This window comes from Bison bison, unplaced genomic scaffold (genome assembly GCF_000754665.1).
Source record: "Bison bison bison isolate TAMUID 2011002044 unplaced genomic scaffold, Bison_UMD1.0 scf7180017845378, whole genome shotgun sequence".
Taxonomy (NCBI): Eukaryota; Metazoa; Chordata; class Mammalia; order Artiodactyla; family Bovidae; genus Bison; species Bison bison.
In genome coordinates, this window is record NW_011475951.1 from 3,879 (window position 1) to 20,918 (window position 17,040).

Sequence of the window (17,040 nt, forward strand, 5' to 3'; positions counted from 1 at the left end):
ATTTATGAGTCCCCCTGCTGCCCGCCCCACTCCCCACCTCAATCCTAAGCAGTGAATGCAGGAAGGCGCCTCAGCCCAGCATGTTCTGTCCCAGGACCCCTACACCTGCTGTGTCTTCTTCCAGGATTTTTCCCCAGATAGTCTCAGGGCTCAAAATCCTCCAAGCTAGGCTTCAGCAGTATGTGAACTGAGAACTTCCAGATGTACAAGCTGGGTTTAGAAAAGGCAGAGAACCCAAATTGCCATCATTCACCGAATCATAGAGAAATCAAGGAAATCTAAAAAAAAATCCACTTCTGTTTCATTGACTATTCTAAAGCCTTTAACTGTGTGGATCACAACAAACTGTGGAAAATTCTTCAAGAGAAGGGAATACCACACTACTTTACCTGTTTCCTGAGAAACCTGTATGTGGGTCAAGAAGCAACAGTTAGAACTGGACATGGAGCAACTGACTGGTTCAAAATTAGGAAAGGAGTATGTCAAGGCTGTATATTGTCACCCTGCTTATTTTACTTTTATGCAGAGTACATCATGTAAAATGCTGGGCTGGATAATCACAAACTGGAATTAAGATTGCTGGGAGAAATGTGAACAAGCTCAGATTTGCAGATGATGCCACCCTTAATGGAAGAAAGTGAAGCAAAACTAAAGAACCTCTTGATGGGGGTGAAAGTGTGTACACGTGTATTCTCAGTCATGTCTGACCCTTCAACCCCATGGACTGCAGCCTGCCAAATCTCCTTTGTCCATGGAGTTTTCCAGGCAAGAATACTGGAGTGGGTTCCCATTTCTTTCTACAGGGGATCTTCCAAACCCAGGGATTGAACCCATGTCTCCTGCATTCGCATGCAAATTCTTTATCACTGTGCCACCTGAGGATGAAAGAAGAGAGGGAAAAGCTGGCTTGAAGCTCAACATTAAAAAAAAAACTAAGATTATGACATCCAGTCCCACCACTTCATGCCAAATAGAAGGGGAAAATGTAGAAACAGTGACATTTTATTTTTCTGGGCTCCAAAATCACTGTGGACAGTGACTGCAGCCATGAAATTAAAAGACACTTGCCCTTTGGAAGGAAAACTATGACAAACCTAGACAGTGTATTAAAAAGCAAAGACATTACTTTGCGGACAAAAGTCTGTGTTGTCATAGCTATCGTTTTTCCAGTAGTCATATATGGACATGAGAGTTGGTCCACAAAGAAGGCTGAGTGCCAAAGAATTGATGCTTTCAAACTGTGGTCATGGAGAAGACTCTTGAGAGTTCCTTGGACTTAAAAAGGGTCAAACAAGTCAGTTCTAAAGGAAATCAGTCCTGAATATTCATTGGAAGGATAGATGCTGAAGTTAAAGCTCCAATCCTTTGGCCACCTGATGTGAAGAGCCAACTCATTGGAAAAGATCCTGACACTGGGAAAAACTGAAGGCAAAAGGAGAAGGGGGCAGCAGAGGATGAGATGGTTAGATAGCATCATTGACTTAATAGACATGAATTTGAGCAAACTGTGGAGACAGTGGAGGACAGGGAAGCCTGGTGTACTGCAGTCCATGGGGGTCACAGAGAGTTGGACATGACTTATACTGATTGACAACAATTCCATGAAAAACTTTAGTACTAACTGGAGGATGGGGTTACTCAGTTAAGAAACTTAGGTACAAAAGCTGAACTAAGACATGTCAAAAGGTAAAAATAAATCTGTTTGGAATTAATGAAATGATGGTGAGTGTGTCTGCATCCCAGGGTCTTTTTTCTGATCACGGACTCTGTGTCCAGAGGATTCCCTCAGAGTTTTTCTATTCTGAGTCCAAAGCATATGACCACTTGTGGTTAGGGAGGAGTGGGGAAGGGAGCTGGCATTTACTGAGCAGATGGGTGGTTAGACTTCTCAGAACATGTGATTGTCATTGATGTTGTTCTGAGGTGAAGAAACTGAGGTTTAGTGGCTCGTCTGATGGAACTGAGCTGCAGTCTAGTGCCTCCAGGTTCTTGATCTGACTCACTCAGCAGGCTGAGCTCTGGCCCATGTTCCTGAGATTTGCTTTGTGAGGGTGCAGGGCACTCAGAGTACCTGCCTGGAGCCCTGCCCATGTTCACTGGGGCCTTGGACCTGGCTACTCACTTCTCTGAAGGGGTTGTGGACCTTGTAGGAAGAGACTGGGGCTGAGTTCCTTGGGGTCTGCATTTAAGATGTAGGGGCAGTTTGAGGGGGTTGCTGTGAAAAAAAAAAACACTTAAGTTTGGATAGTTTGGGGGGGGGGTCTTGGCTAAGAGAATTGCATGTCTTGAGCTGTTGGATGATTTCCTCTGAGTTGAGCCATTTGGACTCTCATCTTTCATTTTCATATTCAGAAAGTTATCAGTTCAAATGAAAAGTTTAATTCCTGGTTGGGATGGAATGTTGCAGAGACGTATGGGGGCCACACTAGCATTCATTTTCTATCTAATGCTATTTGGGAAGAAGTGTCTACAAAATGCACTCTGGCAAAGGTTACCAAGAGTCTATTAATTTGTTGTTACTATGTACATTATAAATCATAAACAATTGCTTAGAAAACTGCCTGAGAAAAATGTGCAGAGTTTTAAATGACATAGATTCCTCTTCTCCCATTCCTGTATAGTGATGGAATAGTGTTTTAGTTCAGTCAGGTTTTGGAATCTCACTATTGGTCAGTTGTTTATCATCATGAAATATGTAAATAATTGATGAGTTTTTTGAGGAAAAAAAAAAAACCTAGCTGTTGGCGCCTCCTTCACTGGACTGGTTTTTAGAATTTTTCAGCAGAGCTGGATTCAGGTTTGCTGCTGATGAATTTGAGGACCTAGTCAAATTTATTACTTTATATTGGTACTTAGTTTGTATTATATATTTGATATTTAAACCACGGATCTTCAACTCCTGTGTTGTCTTTGTCTCATTATGTTTTCAAAATATGTGTTTTCAATTGGAAGCACCCCCATTCATGTTTTTACATACTGTACCTTTTACCTTTGTAGGTGTATTTGCCAAGTCTTGCATGAGAAGATCATAATCTTAGTTACTCATCAGTGGCAGTACCTAAAAGATGTAAGTCAAATTCTGCTATTGGAAAAGGTAAGTAATTTCTAGAAGTCTGTGAAACTTGCTGACACTCAGGTGTGTTGAAGGCCAGACCTCCCAACAGGTCACTCTCCTTGGATTAATGGTAAATGCCCTCTTCTCCCTCAGTTGTACACTCCCTTCTTCTCAGAGCTGGTGGTATTCTTACATTTGAGGATGAATCCATAGGCCTGTAGAATGTCACTATTACACTCTAAGCCACATAAAGCTTAAAGTGTATAGAAGTACAACCACAAGGCTACTGACTCATCACTGTTCTAGTAAAATTGTTAAGGATAATGATGCAATGTTTTTTAAAACTTTTTGTTTTCCTTTTCCAGGATTTAAGCCAAGTTGTATTGTTTGGAAATTAGAGATACTAAGACCTGTTTGTATCCACATGATTGTCATGCAGTTTGCCTGAAGAGCATCTTCCATTAGTACAGGAAGCAAGGTTGGGTAGCCAAGCACCTGGGTCAGAGACACCTTCTCTGCTGGTGTTGCCAGTCGCTGGTCTCTCTGCCCAGGTCTCTATGTGCCCGATACATGCGAGAGCCTGTACAGCAGGAGGACAAGGCCCTGCCCTCACGGGGGTCCTGTTCTTATGGGGACAGATATGACAAAGAAGGTGACATCCTGGCTGCCTCCCTGAGGAGCTGGTGCCTCACAGGGTCTGAGTGACATGAAGGTGGGGACTGTGCTGTCACCTGGGAGAGGGAATCTGAGGCAGGGAGTCTTAAGGAAGGAACTGACCTGGCAGGTTGGAGGAACAGCAGGAAGACCAGCGTGTCTGAGGACACTGAGCAGAGGGATGTGGAGGGAGCTGGTCTCTGAGCAGTGGGCAATGAGCCCAGAAGTGAGATGGAAGCCTTGGATGGTCCAGAGCAGAGGAGGATGTGGGATTTTAAAAATTCCTCTGACGGTCACTGGAGAGGTGACAGCAGAAGTAGTTACAAGGCTTAGTAAAGCTGAGAAGGCAGAAGTGTGGGCTCAGGCTAGAGTATCAGTTTCTAGAGCTGCTGTAACAAAGCACTGCAAACTGGGTGACTTCAAACAACAGAAATTTATTTTATTTTCTTGAAATATAGTTGATTTTCAATATTGTATTAAATTCTGTACAGTACAGTGATTCAGTTATACATATACATATATTTATTTTTAAATATTCTTTTCCATTATGGTTTATTATAGGATACTGAATATAATTCTTTGTGTGCTACATAGTAGGACCTTGTTGTTTATCCATTCCATTTATAATGCTTACATCTGCTATTCTGAAACTTCATACTCAAAGTCTCCCTAGCTCCTTCCCTGTTGGAAACTACAGGTCTGTTATTTCTGTCCTCCAAACAACAGAGATTTATTGTCTCCCTGGTCTGGAGGCTACAAGTCCCCAGTCCAGGTGCTGGCAGGGCTGTGTTCTCCCTGAAGGCTGCAGGGGAGAATCCTTCCTTCCTGCCACTGGTGTGTGCCAGTTTTCCTTGTGTTCTTTGGCTTCCAGCTGCAATATTGTGGTCTCTGCTTCTGATACCACGTGGCCATTATACCTTGTTTGTCTGAGTCTCTTCTGTTCTCATAAGGACATCAGTCATTTTAGATTTAGGGTCTTCCTGCTCCAATATGACCTCATCTTAGCTTGATTGCATCTGCAAAGACCCTGCTTCCAAATAAGGTCAATTTACAGGTATCATGTTTAGGGCTTGAACATACCTTTTTAAGGGGCTACCATTCAGTGCACAATACATCACATGATTGGGAGTGGGTTGGAGATTAGTGAGAATTTTTCAGACTTGGTAATTGTTTGATGTTTCACCCCTTGGTTTGTCTGTGTCTGTGCCTCAGCACCTCTGTTGTTAACCCTTGTCTCTTTCAACAGACCCATGGCCAAATCTCTCACTTATCAAATGAATTTCTGCTCTAAGAAAGATTATTAAAACATAGCATCTCTACCTCTCAAAGCAATTCCATATGTAGACTGTTCTCCACTCCTCCAGGAATGTGGAGCTCAGATTTCTTAAGCTTGAGACCAGTTAACTTCATGTGCAGAGCAGATGATGTGCTGTGCTTAGTCACTCAGTAATGTCCAACTCTTTGTGACCCCAGACTCCTCTGTCCATGGGGATTCTCCAGGCAAGAATACTGGAGTGGGTTGCCATCCCCTCCTCCAGAGGACCTTCCTATCCCAGGGATCAAACCCAGGTCTTTTGCATTGCATGTAGATTCTTTACCATCTAGGCCACCAGAGAAGTCCAAGAATACTGGAGTGGGTAGTCTATCCCTTCTCCAGGGGATACTCCTAACCCAGGGATCGAACCAGGGTCTCCTGCATTGCAGGCAGATTCTTTACCTGCTGAGCTACCAAGGAAGCCCACAGAGCAGGTGATACTAGTATGTAAAACCCTGCATTGGCAGTATTGAGTACAGAATGGTGAGAGGCACAATAACATATTTAGCCAGTCCCTAGATGTTTTGGGGCCCCCTTATTGCTTCTTTTGAGAATACCATCTTCAATTTTAGAACAACAATTTGTCCACTAGAGAGCACCCCTGGATGAGTTGGGGTCCATCCTTTCTATTTGTCTGATCCATCTCTCACATCAGAGGGAGGATGGCATGCCTCCTTGTCCCCTTGGAATTGTTAGGGCTTGGTTGCTGAGTGAAATTACTGTCTTTGTACCACTAGTAATTTCCTTGTGCAGCTTACAGATACTAAGTAGAAAGTGGTAATTTCATTAAATAAGGTGTATGCATTTTGTCTCTCAAGTGGCACAAGCCACAATATATCTTGAATAAAATTCTAATTCTTCAGTATCAGATGGTTCCCAAAGGTTTCACAGGGTTTCTTACAGGGGACCACCTCAGGGGATAGGATGAGAGGGGTCAAAGGTAGGGTCATGGGACACTTTCTTCTACTTGATCCACCTTAACCAGATGCCCTCCTTTGATTGGTTTTACATCCTGAAATTTTGGCCTCATATTTTGTTTGCCAGTGAGTGAATTAGCTGTATCTTGTTTCATGGGGTTAGAAAATAGCAAAAGCATATGCATATGAGAGTTCCAAAGAATAGCAAGGAGAGATAAGAAAGCCTTCCTGAGTGATCAGTGCAAAGAAACAGAGGAAAACAATAGAATGGGGAAGACTAAGGATCTCTTCAAGAAAATTAGAAATACCAAGGGAACATTTCATGCAAAGATGGGCTCAGTAAATGACAGAAATGGTATGTACCGAACAGAAGCAGAAGATATTAAGAAGAGGTGGCAAGAGTACACAGAACTCTATAAAAAAGATATTCATGACCCAGATAATCATGATGGTGTGATCACTCACCTAGAGCCAGACAGCCTGGAGTGTGAAGTCAAGTGGGCCTTAGAAAGCATTACTATGAACAAAGCTAGTGGTGGTGATGGAATTCTAGGCGAGCTCTTTGAAATCCTAAAAGATGATGCTGTGAAAGTGCTGCACTCAATACACCAGCAAATTTGGAAAACTCAGCAGTGGCCACAGGACTGGGAAGGGTCAGTTATCATTCCAATCCCAAAGAAAGGCAATGCAAAGAATATTCAAACTACCACACAATTGCACTTATTGCACACTCTAGCAAAGTAATGCTCAAAATTCTCCAAGCTAGGCTTCAACAGTACATGAACTGAGAACTTTCAGATGTTCATGTTGTATTTAGAAAAGGCAGAGGAACCAAAGATCAAATTGCCAACATCTGTTGGATCATAGAAAAAGCAAGAGAGCTCCAGAAAAACATTTACTTCTGCTTTATTGACTCTGCTAAAGCCTTTGTGTAGATCACAACAAACTGTGGAAAATTCTTCAAGAGATGGAAATACCAGACTATCTTACCTGCCTCCTGAGAAATCTGTATGCAGGTCAAGAAGAAACAGTTAGAAACGGACACAGAACAGCAGACTGGTTCCAAATGAGGAATGGAGTACGTCAAGACTTTATATTGTCACCTTATATATTTAACTTCTATGCAGAGTACATCATGTGAAATACTGGGCTGGATGAAGCACAAGCTGAAATCAAGATTGCCAGGATATTTATCAATAACTTCAGATATGCAGATAGCACCACCCATATGGCAGAAAGCAAAGAAGAACTAAAGAGTCAGTCTCATGATGAAAGTGAAAGAGGAGGGTGAAAAAGCTGGCTTAAAACTCAACATTCAAAAAACAAAGATCATGGGATCTGGTCCCATCACTTTATGGCAAATAAATGGGGAAACAAAGGAAACAGTGACAGACTTTTTTTTTGTTTGTTTACAAAATCACTGCAGATGGTGACTGCACCCATGAAATTAAAAGACGCTTGCTCTTTGGAAGAAAAGCTATGAGCAACCTAGATAGCGTTTTAAAAAACAGAGACACATGTTGGTATATGGCAAAACCAATACAATATTACAAAGTTAAAAAATAAAATAAAAAAAATAAATGGAAAAAAAAAAAAGCAGAGACATTACTTTGCCAACAAACGTCCATCTAGTCAAAACTACGGTTTTTCCAGTAGTCATGTATGGATGTGAGAGTTGGACAATAAAGAAAGCCGAGCATCGAAGAACTGATGGATTTGAACTATGGTGTTAGAGAAGACTTTTGAGAGTCCTTTGAACTACAAGGAGATCCAACCAGTCAGTTCTCAAGGAAATCAGTCCTGAAGGAAGGAATGATGCTGAAGCTGAAGCTCCGGTACTTTGGCTTCCTGATATGAAGAACTGACTCATTGGAAAAGGCCCTGATTCTGATAAATATTGAAGGTGGGAAGAGAAGGTGATGACAGAGGATGTGATGATTGGATGGCATCACTGACTCAATGGACATGAGTTTGGGTAAACTCCGGGAGTTGGTAATGGACAGGGAGGCCTGGCATGCTGCAGTCCATGAGGTTGCAGAGTCAGACGCGACTGAGCGACTGAACTGAATTGAACTGGAGGGAGGGAAACTGAAGTAAAATGTCATGTATTTTCCAATAACTTGATTAGATTGGCAGTGGCTTAAGCAGTTGCCCGATCTGAGGACGCCTGGTTATCTGCTTGTGATTGGCTGTTTTTAAGTTCTCCTCTCAAGTTTCTCTCAAGAATCTCCACTGATTCTGGGTTAGGTTTTGGTTTGCTGCCAAGGCTTTAGAACCACTGCAGTGCCATGGCTTTCTTGTTTAATGACTTGAACAGAAAGAATATTGAATTTGCAGTTGGGAACTTTCTGAGTTTGTGGGGAAGTTATAAAGACAGTGAAGACACAGCTCATGGATTCTCTGTCCAGAGCTACTTCTTACAGGTCTTGTCCCAGCTGAACACATGCTACTGTGACAGTGACATGGTCAGCAAAGATTTGATGAGTGATTCTTACCTATGCAGATGTGCTTGTGCCCACCTCTGTGACAGTCTTAAGTTTGTTTCCTGGAATATCTTCTCCAATTGACTGTTTTTAAAAATTCTGTTTCTCACATGAAGTTTATCTGAATTGTCTAAAAAAACTACTGATACTTCCACTGACATCTATAGTTTTTGCTTCCCTAAGTGCCCATAGTAGTTATCTCAATGGCCTCCATTTTTAACACATAAGTACACATTTCTTTCATATCTGCCAGCATCTTACACAGTATTTGGTTTGGCAGAGGACAGAAGGCTTATACTGAAATAGATTTGTGAACCATAATTCCAGACCTAGAAAATTTTTTCTTAAAAAAGTTATAGTTTAATACCAGTTAACTTTTCTTGATTAGTATTTAAATTAATTACTCAGCCATTAAAAAGAATACATTTGAATCAGTTCTAATGAGGTGGATGAAACTGGAGCCTATTATACAGAGTGAAGTAAGCCAGAAGGACAAACACCAATACAGTATACTAACGCATATATGTGGAATTTAGAAAGATGGTAACGATAACCCTGTATACGAGACAGCAAAAGAGACACTGATGTATAGAACAGGCTTATGGACTCTGTGGGAGAGGGAGAGGGTGGGAAGATTTGGGAAAAAAAGAAAAAAAAAAAAAAAAAAAAAGTGTTCTTATCTTGGGCGCTTACTGAGTGTGTGGCTCTTCACCATAATTAACCATATTTTTCACTGTAATTTACTTCATTTTTGTTAAATCTTATTTGTCAGCTGAAAAAAAAGAAAGAAAAAAAAGTTATAGTTTAATACCAGTTAACTTTTCTTGATTAGTATTTAAATTAGATTATATTATCTAATGCAAGTGAATTTATCTCAAGTTTAAAATTTTTATTTTAGGGTGAAATGGTGCAAAAAGGGACTTATGCTGAGTTACTGAAATCCGGGGTAGATTTTGCTTCCCTTTTAAAGAAGGAGAATGAGGAGGCTGAACCATCTCCAGTTCCTGAATCTCCCACTATGAGGACTCAGACCTCCTCTGAGTCTTCAGTTCAGTCTCAACAGTCTTCCACACCCTTGTTGAAAGATGCAGCTGCAGAAGACCAAGATGTGAGTTTCTCATTCTGCAACATCCTGGTCTGTCTGCTTTTGATGGCTGTTCAGTCTTCTCCTCTCATGACATCTTTGTCTCAAATTAAATAAGTTTCCAGGGCCTTATTCCATGGAATTGGTAGAATTAAATTGCTCTCTGATCAGGGTTCTCCTCTGGGTATAGGATGATGAATCTTATCAAGATCAGTAGTGGGTACACTGCTATGAATTCCTGGGTGTATGTTTATAATGGGTTCCAGCTTCCCTTTTACATCCAGAGGCTTACTATGAAGACCTTATCCTATCAAATCCTGCTGTGACCACATTAAATCAGCTATTTTTCCTACATATTGGAATGTTCTGGCACTGCAGATGACTGATTGTCGTATTTTGCCTTGGTGTCAGAAGGTTTGTGATAGACCAGAGATAACGTGTGTGACACACAGCAGACAATGATTAGTCCCTCACATTACACACTCAGGAATCACTGAAATTCAGGAACCACATAGATTCAGATCATATGCTGTCCTCCTGCTATCCAAACTCACCTTACTCCAACTTGTTGTGTGAACTCAGCTTACTGTATTTGACTAGTATTTTGAGGACCAGCTATGTTTTATGTTTTCATCATTGAATGACACAAGTCATCTAGAAGGATACATTAACTACATATCATTTTGTGTGTTATTTTGGAACAAACTTCTGCATTCATATTTGAATTGGATATGTTTGCATGTACCGAAAGTCATAATATCCTATTTTTATTCTTTAGTCATATAATTTATTTTTTAATTGGAGTATAACTGCTTTACAATGTTGTGTTGCTTTCCATTGTGCAATGAAGTGAATTCACTATATGTATACATATATCCCCTCCCTCTTGGACTCCCTTTCTCTCCTACACCCCTGTCCCAAACATCTAGATCATAATGCAGCACTTCTACTTTAAGCAAAGCCACACAACAATGAATAACCTTGTGCAAATGATATTTCCTTATTTCTAATATATTACTAGAAGTAGTATGGCTGGGTCCAAGAGTCAATGCATATATGGTTTGGTTAGATATTTTCATACCTTCTCCATAGGAGATGGACCATCTTGCACTCCTACCAGCGTGTGAGGTGTGTCTGTTTTCACCACAGAATTGCAATTTAGGACATTGTTGAACTTTTGTAGTTTTGTAGTTCATTATTTAAAATTTTGTCTTTCCCTGCCATTTTTCCCTCCAAGACTGAGAATATACAGGATACACTATCTGAGGAGAGACGTTTAGAAGGAAAAGTTGGTTTTAAGACCTATAAGAATTACTTCAGAGCTGGTGCTCACTGGTCTGTCATCATTTTCCTTATTCTAGTAAACATAGCAGCTCAGGTACGTAAGGAAATTTGTTTTGGTATGTGCCTTTAGCTTGATATTCACATACTATTTATACTGTATCTATTTATTTAATTATTATTATGTTTATGAAGAGATTTATTTTAAAAAACTGGCTCATGAAGCTGTGGGATCTGCCTGGGTGAATCTGAAAGCAGAAGAGCAGGCCTGCAGGCTGGAACCTCAGGCAGGAGCTGTAGTCTTAAGGCAGAATTTCTTCCTCCTCCAGGAAGCTCCAGGTTGTGCTCTTACAGCCTTCGACTGACTGGATGGGGCCCACCACATTGTTGATGGTTATTTTTACTTAAGTTGACTAATTATAGATATGAACCACAATCCACAAAAAATACCTTCACATTAATATCTAGAGGAGTGTGTGATTAAATGACCAGAGACTGGAATGGCCAAGGTGACACAGAAAACTGATTATCACAGTACTGTCAAGAGTCTTCCTTCAGCTTTTTCCTCCCCAGAGCTGTGCTGGTTCTGCAGCTCTGTGGCAAGCCGCGGAGTCAGGGTTCTGTTCTGCAGGACGGGGTTTGTTAAAGTTGTCAAGAACAAGGCCTACTTCCAGAGATACCAAGTGAAATTCAGAAGAAGGTGAGAGGGCAAAACTGACAAGTATGCTTGGAAAGGATTGGTAATCCAAGATAAAAATAAGTACAATACACCTAAATACAGAATGATTGTTTGTGTAATGAACAGAGATATCATTTGTCGGATTGCTTATGCCCATATATAAGGAGATATGATAGTTTGTGCAGCTTATGCTCACAAACTCCCAAAATATAGTGTGAAGGTTGGCCTGACAAATTATGCTGCAGCATATTGTACTGGCCTGCTGCTGGCCTGCAGCCTTCTTAATAGGTTTGGTATGGACAAAATTTATGAAGGCCAAGTCGAGGTGACTGGAGATGAATACAATGTGGAAATCATTGATGGTCAACCTGGTGCCTTCACTTGTTATTTGGATGCAGGACTTGCCAGAACTACTACCGGGAATAAAGTTTTTGGGGCCCTAAAGGGAGCTGTCGATGAAGGCTTGTCTGTCCCTTACAGTACCAAATGGTTCCCTGGTTATGATTCAGAAGGCAAAAAATTCAGTGCTGAGGTACACCGAAAGCACATCATGGGGCAAAACGTTGCAGATTACATGTGTTACCTGATTGAAGAAGATGAAGATGCTTACAAGAAACAATTCTCTCAGTACATAAAGAACAATGTAACTCCAGACATGATGGAAGAGATGTATAAGAAAGCTCATGCTGCAATACGAGAGAATTCAGTGTATGAGAAGAAGCCTAAGAAAGAAGTTAAAAAGAAGAGGTGGAACCGTCCCAAAATGTCACTTGCCCAGAAGAAAGATCAGGTAGCTCAGAAGGCGAGCTTCCTTAGAGCTTAGGAACAAGCTACTGAGAGTTAAACCAAACCACAATTTTCTATCGATTTTTCAGATAAGACAATAATAAACTTGTTTTACAAGGAAAAAAAAAATAGTCTTCCTTCAAAACCCTGAACATTTACACTACAACATTTTTTTTTTTTTTAATGTACTTGGATTTGCATTCAAATATGCTATCTCTGGGTAGCAAAACAAGTGAGGCTTATTAGTGTTGTGTGTTTGTGACAGATTCTAGAAAAAAAAAAAAAGAATGCCTTTTAGAGATATTAAATTATAACATGCCCTCCCCTGACCTTTTGTCATTTGGGATGTGGAGCTTGGCACAGACCTGAGTCGAAAGGACCGTCTCCCTGTTCTGGAGCCTTTCCGTCCCCCATCCTAGTGAGTGGGGTGAGAGGGCTCAGTAACGTCAGTGTGTGAGTGACTGTTGTTTCCTGATCCAGGTTGCCTATATCCTGGAGGATTGGTGGCTTTTAAACTGGTGAGTGATTCCTGCTCTGACCCAAAGTGCTGTAAAGTCTATACAAAGCCTCACTTTCCCACAGAGTCAGGGGGAGGGGTGGGGATTGTTCAGCCTCCTCTTCTGACCCTCACGTAGTTTCCCTCGATTATGTCAGGGAAACTACATCACAGTTCCTGCTGGACTGTGACCTCCCATGGTCTCTCTCCATGTCTCACTCTCAGAAGCTTCCTTACAGACATTTTTGAGAACTGAAAGTTGTGATTCAAATGGTATCTCTATAAGGTAGAGAGACATAGGGCCCTTAGAGCTGGGGACCATTTTCTAGCATTAAATTCATCTCCTAAATCAATATTAATTTTTTTCTGGTATATATGTATATTCTATCTATAGCATAATATATTTTTCTTCCCTGTTCCATAGGGCAAATGAACAGCATACTCTGAATATCACGGCACATGAAAAAGGAAATATAACGGAGATGCTTGATCTGAACTGGTACTTAGGAATTTTTTCAGGTAAAGCTGAATCATCTGGTCTATTATACTAGAGTCTGAGGTGCTTACAAGGAGCCTGCGTGAGCAACTAGGGCTTCCAGGAGAAATTCAGAAATATCTCAACAAATAAGAGTCTGAGTCGCATTTACTCTATGAATTAATTGGAATAATTATTTAAAAAATCTACTAGAAGAAGGTGAATGAAGACTCTTAATTTGCTCTGTACTGGATTTGGAACTTAAACTAGAATTGAACATTCAGAAAATCAGCCACTGGAAACGTGCTACTGTCTATTCTGATAGGTTGCTTTATCTAAATCTTATAATGTGGATGGACAAGGGGATTAGAAATGGATCCCCACCCTGTGGTTTGAATTTTTCCAGTTCTGTCTGAATAAATCCTGTCTTTTATTGAACTTAGATGAATTCCTCTGGCAGCAAGGGCCCCCAAGCAAAAGCACTATTTCCTTGCAGGTATGCAAACTCCCCTTTGCCACACTGCTCATCTCTTGGGCTTCACGGGAAGCTAAGTAGGGAGAAATCCAGTGTCTGGGAATTAATTAGGATTCCTTCTCTTTCTTACCTTGAGATAATAATGTTATTGCACCTCCAATTGTGTGATTAATTTAACATCTGGCTTGCCAGACTAATATTAATTAACATGGCTCTGTTTTCACAAGAGTGCCTAGAATATGTGTAGCATTTCATATGTTCGAAAGGAAATCCTTATCTAAAATTTTAAAATATTGGACAAGAAACATGTATACAAACTTTCTGCGAAGATAGAGTGAATTATATCTTTGTAAGAACCCACTCATTGAAATTTGGTATTTCTTTTGTTGATCACTTGCTAAGAAACCTAAATCCATTAGCTGTTTACCTTCTGAATTGGTGGACTGTGGGGGCTTAAAGGAAGAAGGAAAATACATTTAGAATAGTGGGCTAAGGCAAATGCCTGTGGATGGAATTCAGGAATTTGAACAGTTTCATGGTTGGAATAACAGTGATGTGAAAAGCTGAAGGAGAAAAAATATTTGATGGGATGTTTATAACAGAAGTTATTTCCAGTTTCCTTAGTGTCGTGGGTTCAAGAGATGTTTGAAGGGCTATTTTAATTTTTATATGCATAAATACTCATTTATGTCATTAATAAAATAAATTTAAATAATTATGTGCATTTGCAAATACTTTTTGTTTCTATAAAATAGTAAGATTAGTTGCTCTTTTAGGTTAATTGTCTTGTGTTAAGATATAATTTGTATTTTCTTACAATTTAACTATTTAAGACATTTTCTACTTGTAACTTAGTATGATATTTTCCTATTTTTTAAAGCTATTGGGTATTTTGTACAATGAAATGAAATGATTTCTCCTGTTTCCTGTTAATTCACATGCTGGTACCAAAGCATACCACAATTTCACATTATGGAAAATTTTGTAAATAATGAGATTTGAAACATGGAGAAAGAACTATTAACTACTTTTTATAATTAGTTTTTCTTCTGAGTTTTTATTAGAATAGAGTTTAGAAATCCTAGAATGAAATTATACTTTACACCTCATTTTTTCTTCACACATGGTTTCTGTTTAGTGAAAGGAAAATACTGATTTTCATATTCTTTTTAATAAATGTATTTTGTGAATGCATTAAACTCTTACAGAATCCATTCTATATATGTATCTAAACATTTATTTCACATTCTATATATTAAAATTTATATGTAAGTTCTTTTTATAGAGGAAAATACATAATATATTTACAGACTACCTGCTGTACTTCAGTATTATTGAAAAAAAGGCAGAAATTTTGTGTTATAAGTGACATTTCTTTATTTCAGGTTTAACTGTATCTACTCTCATTTTTGGTGTCACAAGATCTCTGTTGGCATTGTACATCTTTGTTAATTCTTCACAAACTTTGCACAACAAAATGTTGAAGACCATTTTGAGAGTTCCGGTATTGTTCTTTGATAGAAATCCAGCGGGTAAGTCAGACACCAAGTTTCTCAGTAAATATGTCTTAACACAGCTAGTGCTTTGCCATGTTCTGGTATTTGAAAATGGAACAGATGCTTGGAATAGATTACTGTGTGTATTGATTCATTTTCTACAAAAGTCTTCACTGATATTTTTCTCTTACTAGAGAAAATTTGAATATAGGAGCATATAAGCTTTTTATTTATGTGCGTGGGGGAAGGTAAATGAATGTTCACTTAGCAGAATGATTTAGGAATCCATTTATTGTGTGGCTTATGAAACATGATATATTTGTTTTAAAAATGTATTTTAATTGGAAGATAATTAATTTACAATATTGTGGTGGTCTTGCCATACATCAACATGAATCAGCCATGAGTGCACAATTGTCCCTTCATCCTGAACCCCCTCCAACCTCCCTCTCCACTCCATCCCTCAGGATTGTCCCAGAGTACTGGCTTGAGTGCCCTGCTTCATTCATCGAACTTGCACAGGTCATCTGTTTTACATATGGTAATATATGTGTTTCAATTCTATTTTCTCAGATGATCCCACCCTTGCCTTCTCCCACATAGTCCAAGAGCCTGTTCTTTACATCTATGTCTCTTTTGCTGCCTTGCACATAGGTTCATCATTATCGTCTTTCTGAATTCCATATATATGCATTAATATACTGTATTGGTGTTTCTTTTTTTGACCTACTTCATTCTGTATAATAGGCTCCAGTTTCATCTACCTCATTAGAACTGACTCAAATGCATTTTTTTTTAGAGCTGAGTAATAGTCCACTGTGTATATGTATCACAACTTCCTTATCCATTTGTCTGTCAATGGACATCTAAGTTGCTTTCATGTCCTAGGTATTGTAAACAGTGCTATAATGAACATTGGGGTGCATGTGTCTCTTTCCATTCTGGTTTCCTCAGTGTGTATGCCCAGAAGTGGGATTGCTGGGTCATATGGCAATTCTATTTCCAGTTTTTTAAGGAATCTCCACACTGTTCTCCATAGGGGCTGTACTAGTTTGCATTCCCACCAACAGTGTAAGAGGAAAACATATATTTGATGTTCAGTTCTGTTCAGTCCTTCAGTAATGTCCAACTCCTTGTGACCCCATGAACCACAGCATGCCAGGCCTCCATGTCCATCACCAACTCCTGGAGTCCACCCAAACCCATGTCCATCAAGTTGGTGATGCCATCTGACCATCTCATCCTCTATTGTCCCCTTCTCCTCCTGCCCTCAATCTTTCCCAGCATCAGGGTCTTTTTCAATGAGTTAGTTCTTTGCATGAGGTGGCCAAAGTATTGGAGTTTCAGCTTCAGCATCAGTCCTTCCAATGAACACCCAGGGCTGATCTCCTTCAGAATGGACTGGTTGGATCTCCTTGCAGTCCAAGGGACTCTCAAGAGTCTTCTCCAACACCACAGTTCAAAAGCATAAATTCTTTGGCGCTCAGTTTTCTTTATAGTCCAAGTCTCGCATCCATACATGACCACTGGAAAAACCATAGCCTTGACTAGATGGACCTCTGTTGACAAAGTAATGTCTCTGCTTTTTAATATGCTGTCTAGGTTGGTCATAACTTTCCTTCCAAGGAGAAAGTGTCTTTTAATTTCATGGCTGCAATCACCATCTGCAGTGATTTTGGAGTCCAGAAAAATAAAGTCAGCCACTGTTTCCCCATCTATTCCCCATTAAGTGATGGGACTGGATGCCGTAATCTTAGTTTTCTGAATGTTGAGCTTTAAGCCAACTTTTTCACTCTCCTCTTTCACTTTCATCAAGAGTCTCTTTAGTTCTTCTTCACTTTCTG

General features: G+C 39.8%; 1 protein-coding gene and 1 pseudogene across 1 annotated transcript in view; both read left to right on the plus strand.

The window, feature by feature from the left end:
* Positions 1 to 15,232, plus strand: part of LOC104984373 (multidrug resistance-associated protein 4-like) — a gene marked incomplete at both ends in the record, with an annotated part of 15,590 nt that extends 358 nt beyond the window's left edge. Inside the window, 6 exons of the mRNA XM_010834057.1 lie at positions 2,998 to 3,094; positions 9,323 to 9,532; positions 10,746 to 10,886; positions 12,735 to 12,772; positions 13,175 to 13,269; positions 15,086 to 15,232. Of these exons, the coding sequence (XP_010832359.1) occupies positions 2,998 to 3,094; positions 9,323 to 9,532; positions 10,746 to 10,886; positions 12,735 to 12,772; positions 13,175 to 13,269; positions 15,086 to 15,232 (728 nt within the window). The remainder of the gene's footprint in view (positions 1 to 2,997; positions 3,095 to 9,322; positions 9,533 to 10,745; positions 10,887 to 12,734; positions 12,773 to 13,174; positions 13,270 to 15,085) is intronic.
* On the plus strand, positions 11,290 to 12,312 carry LOC104984364 (annotated as a pseudogene).
* Positions 15,233 to 17,040: the final 1,808 nt, after the last annotated feature.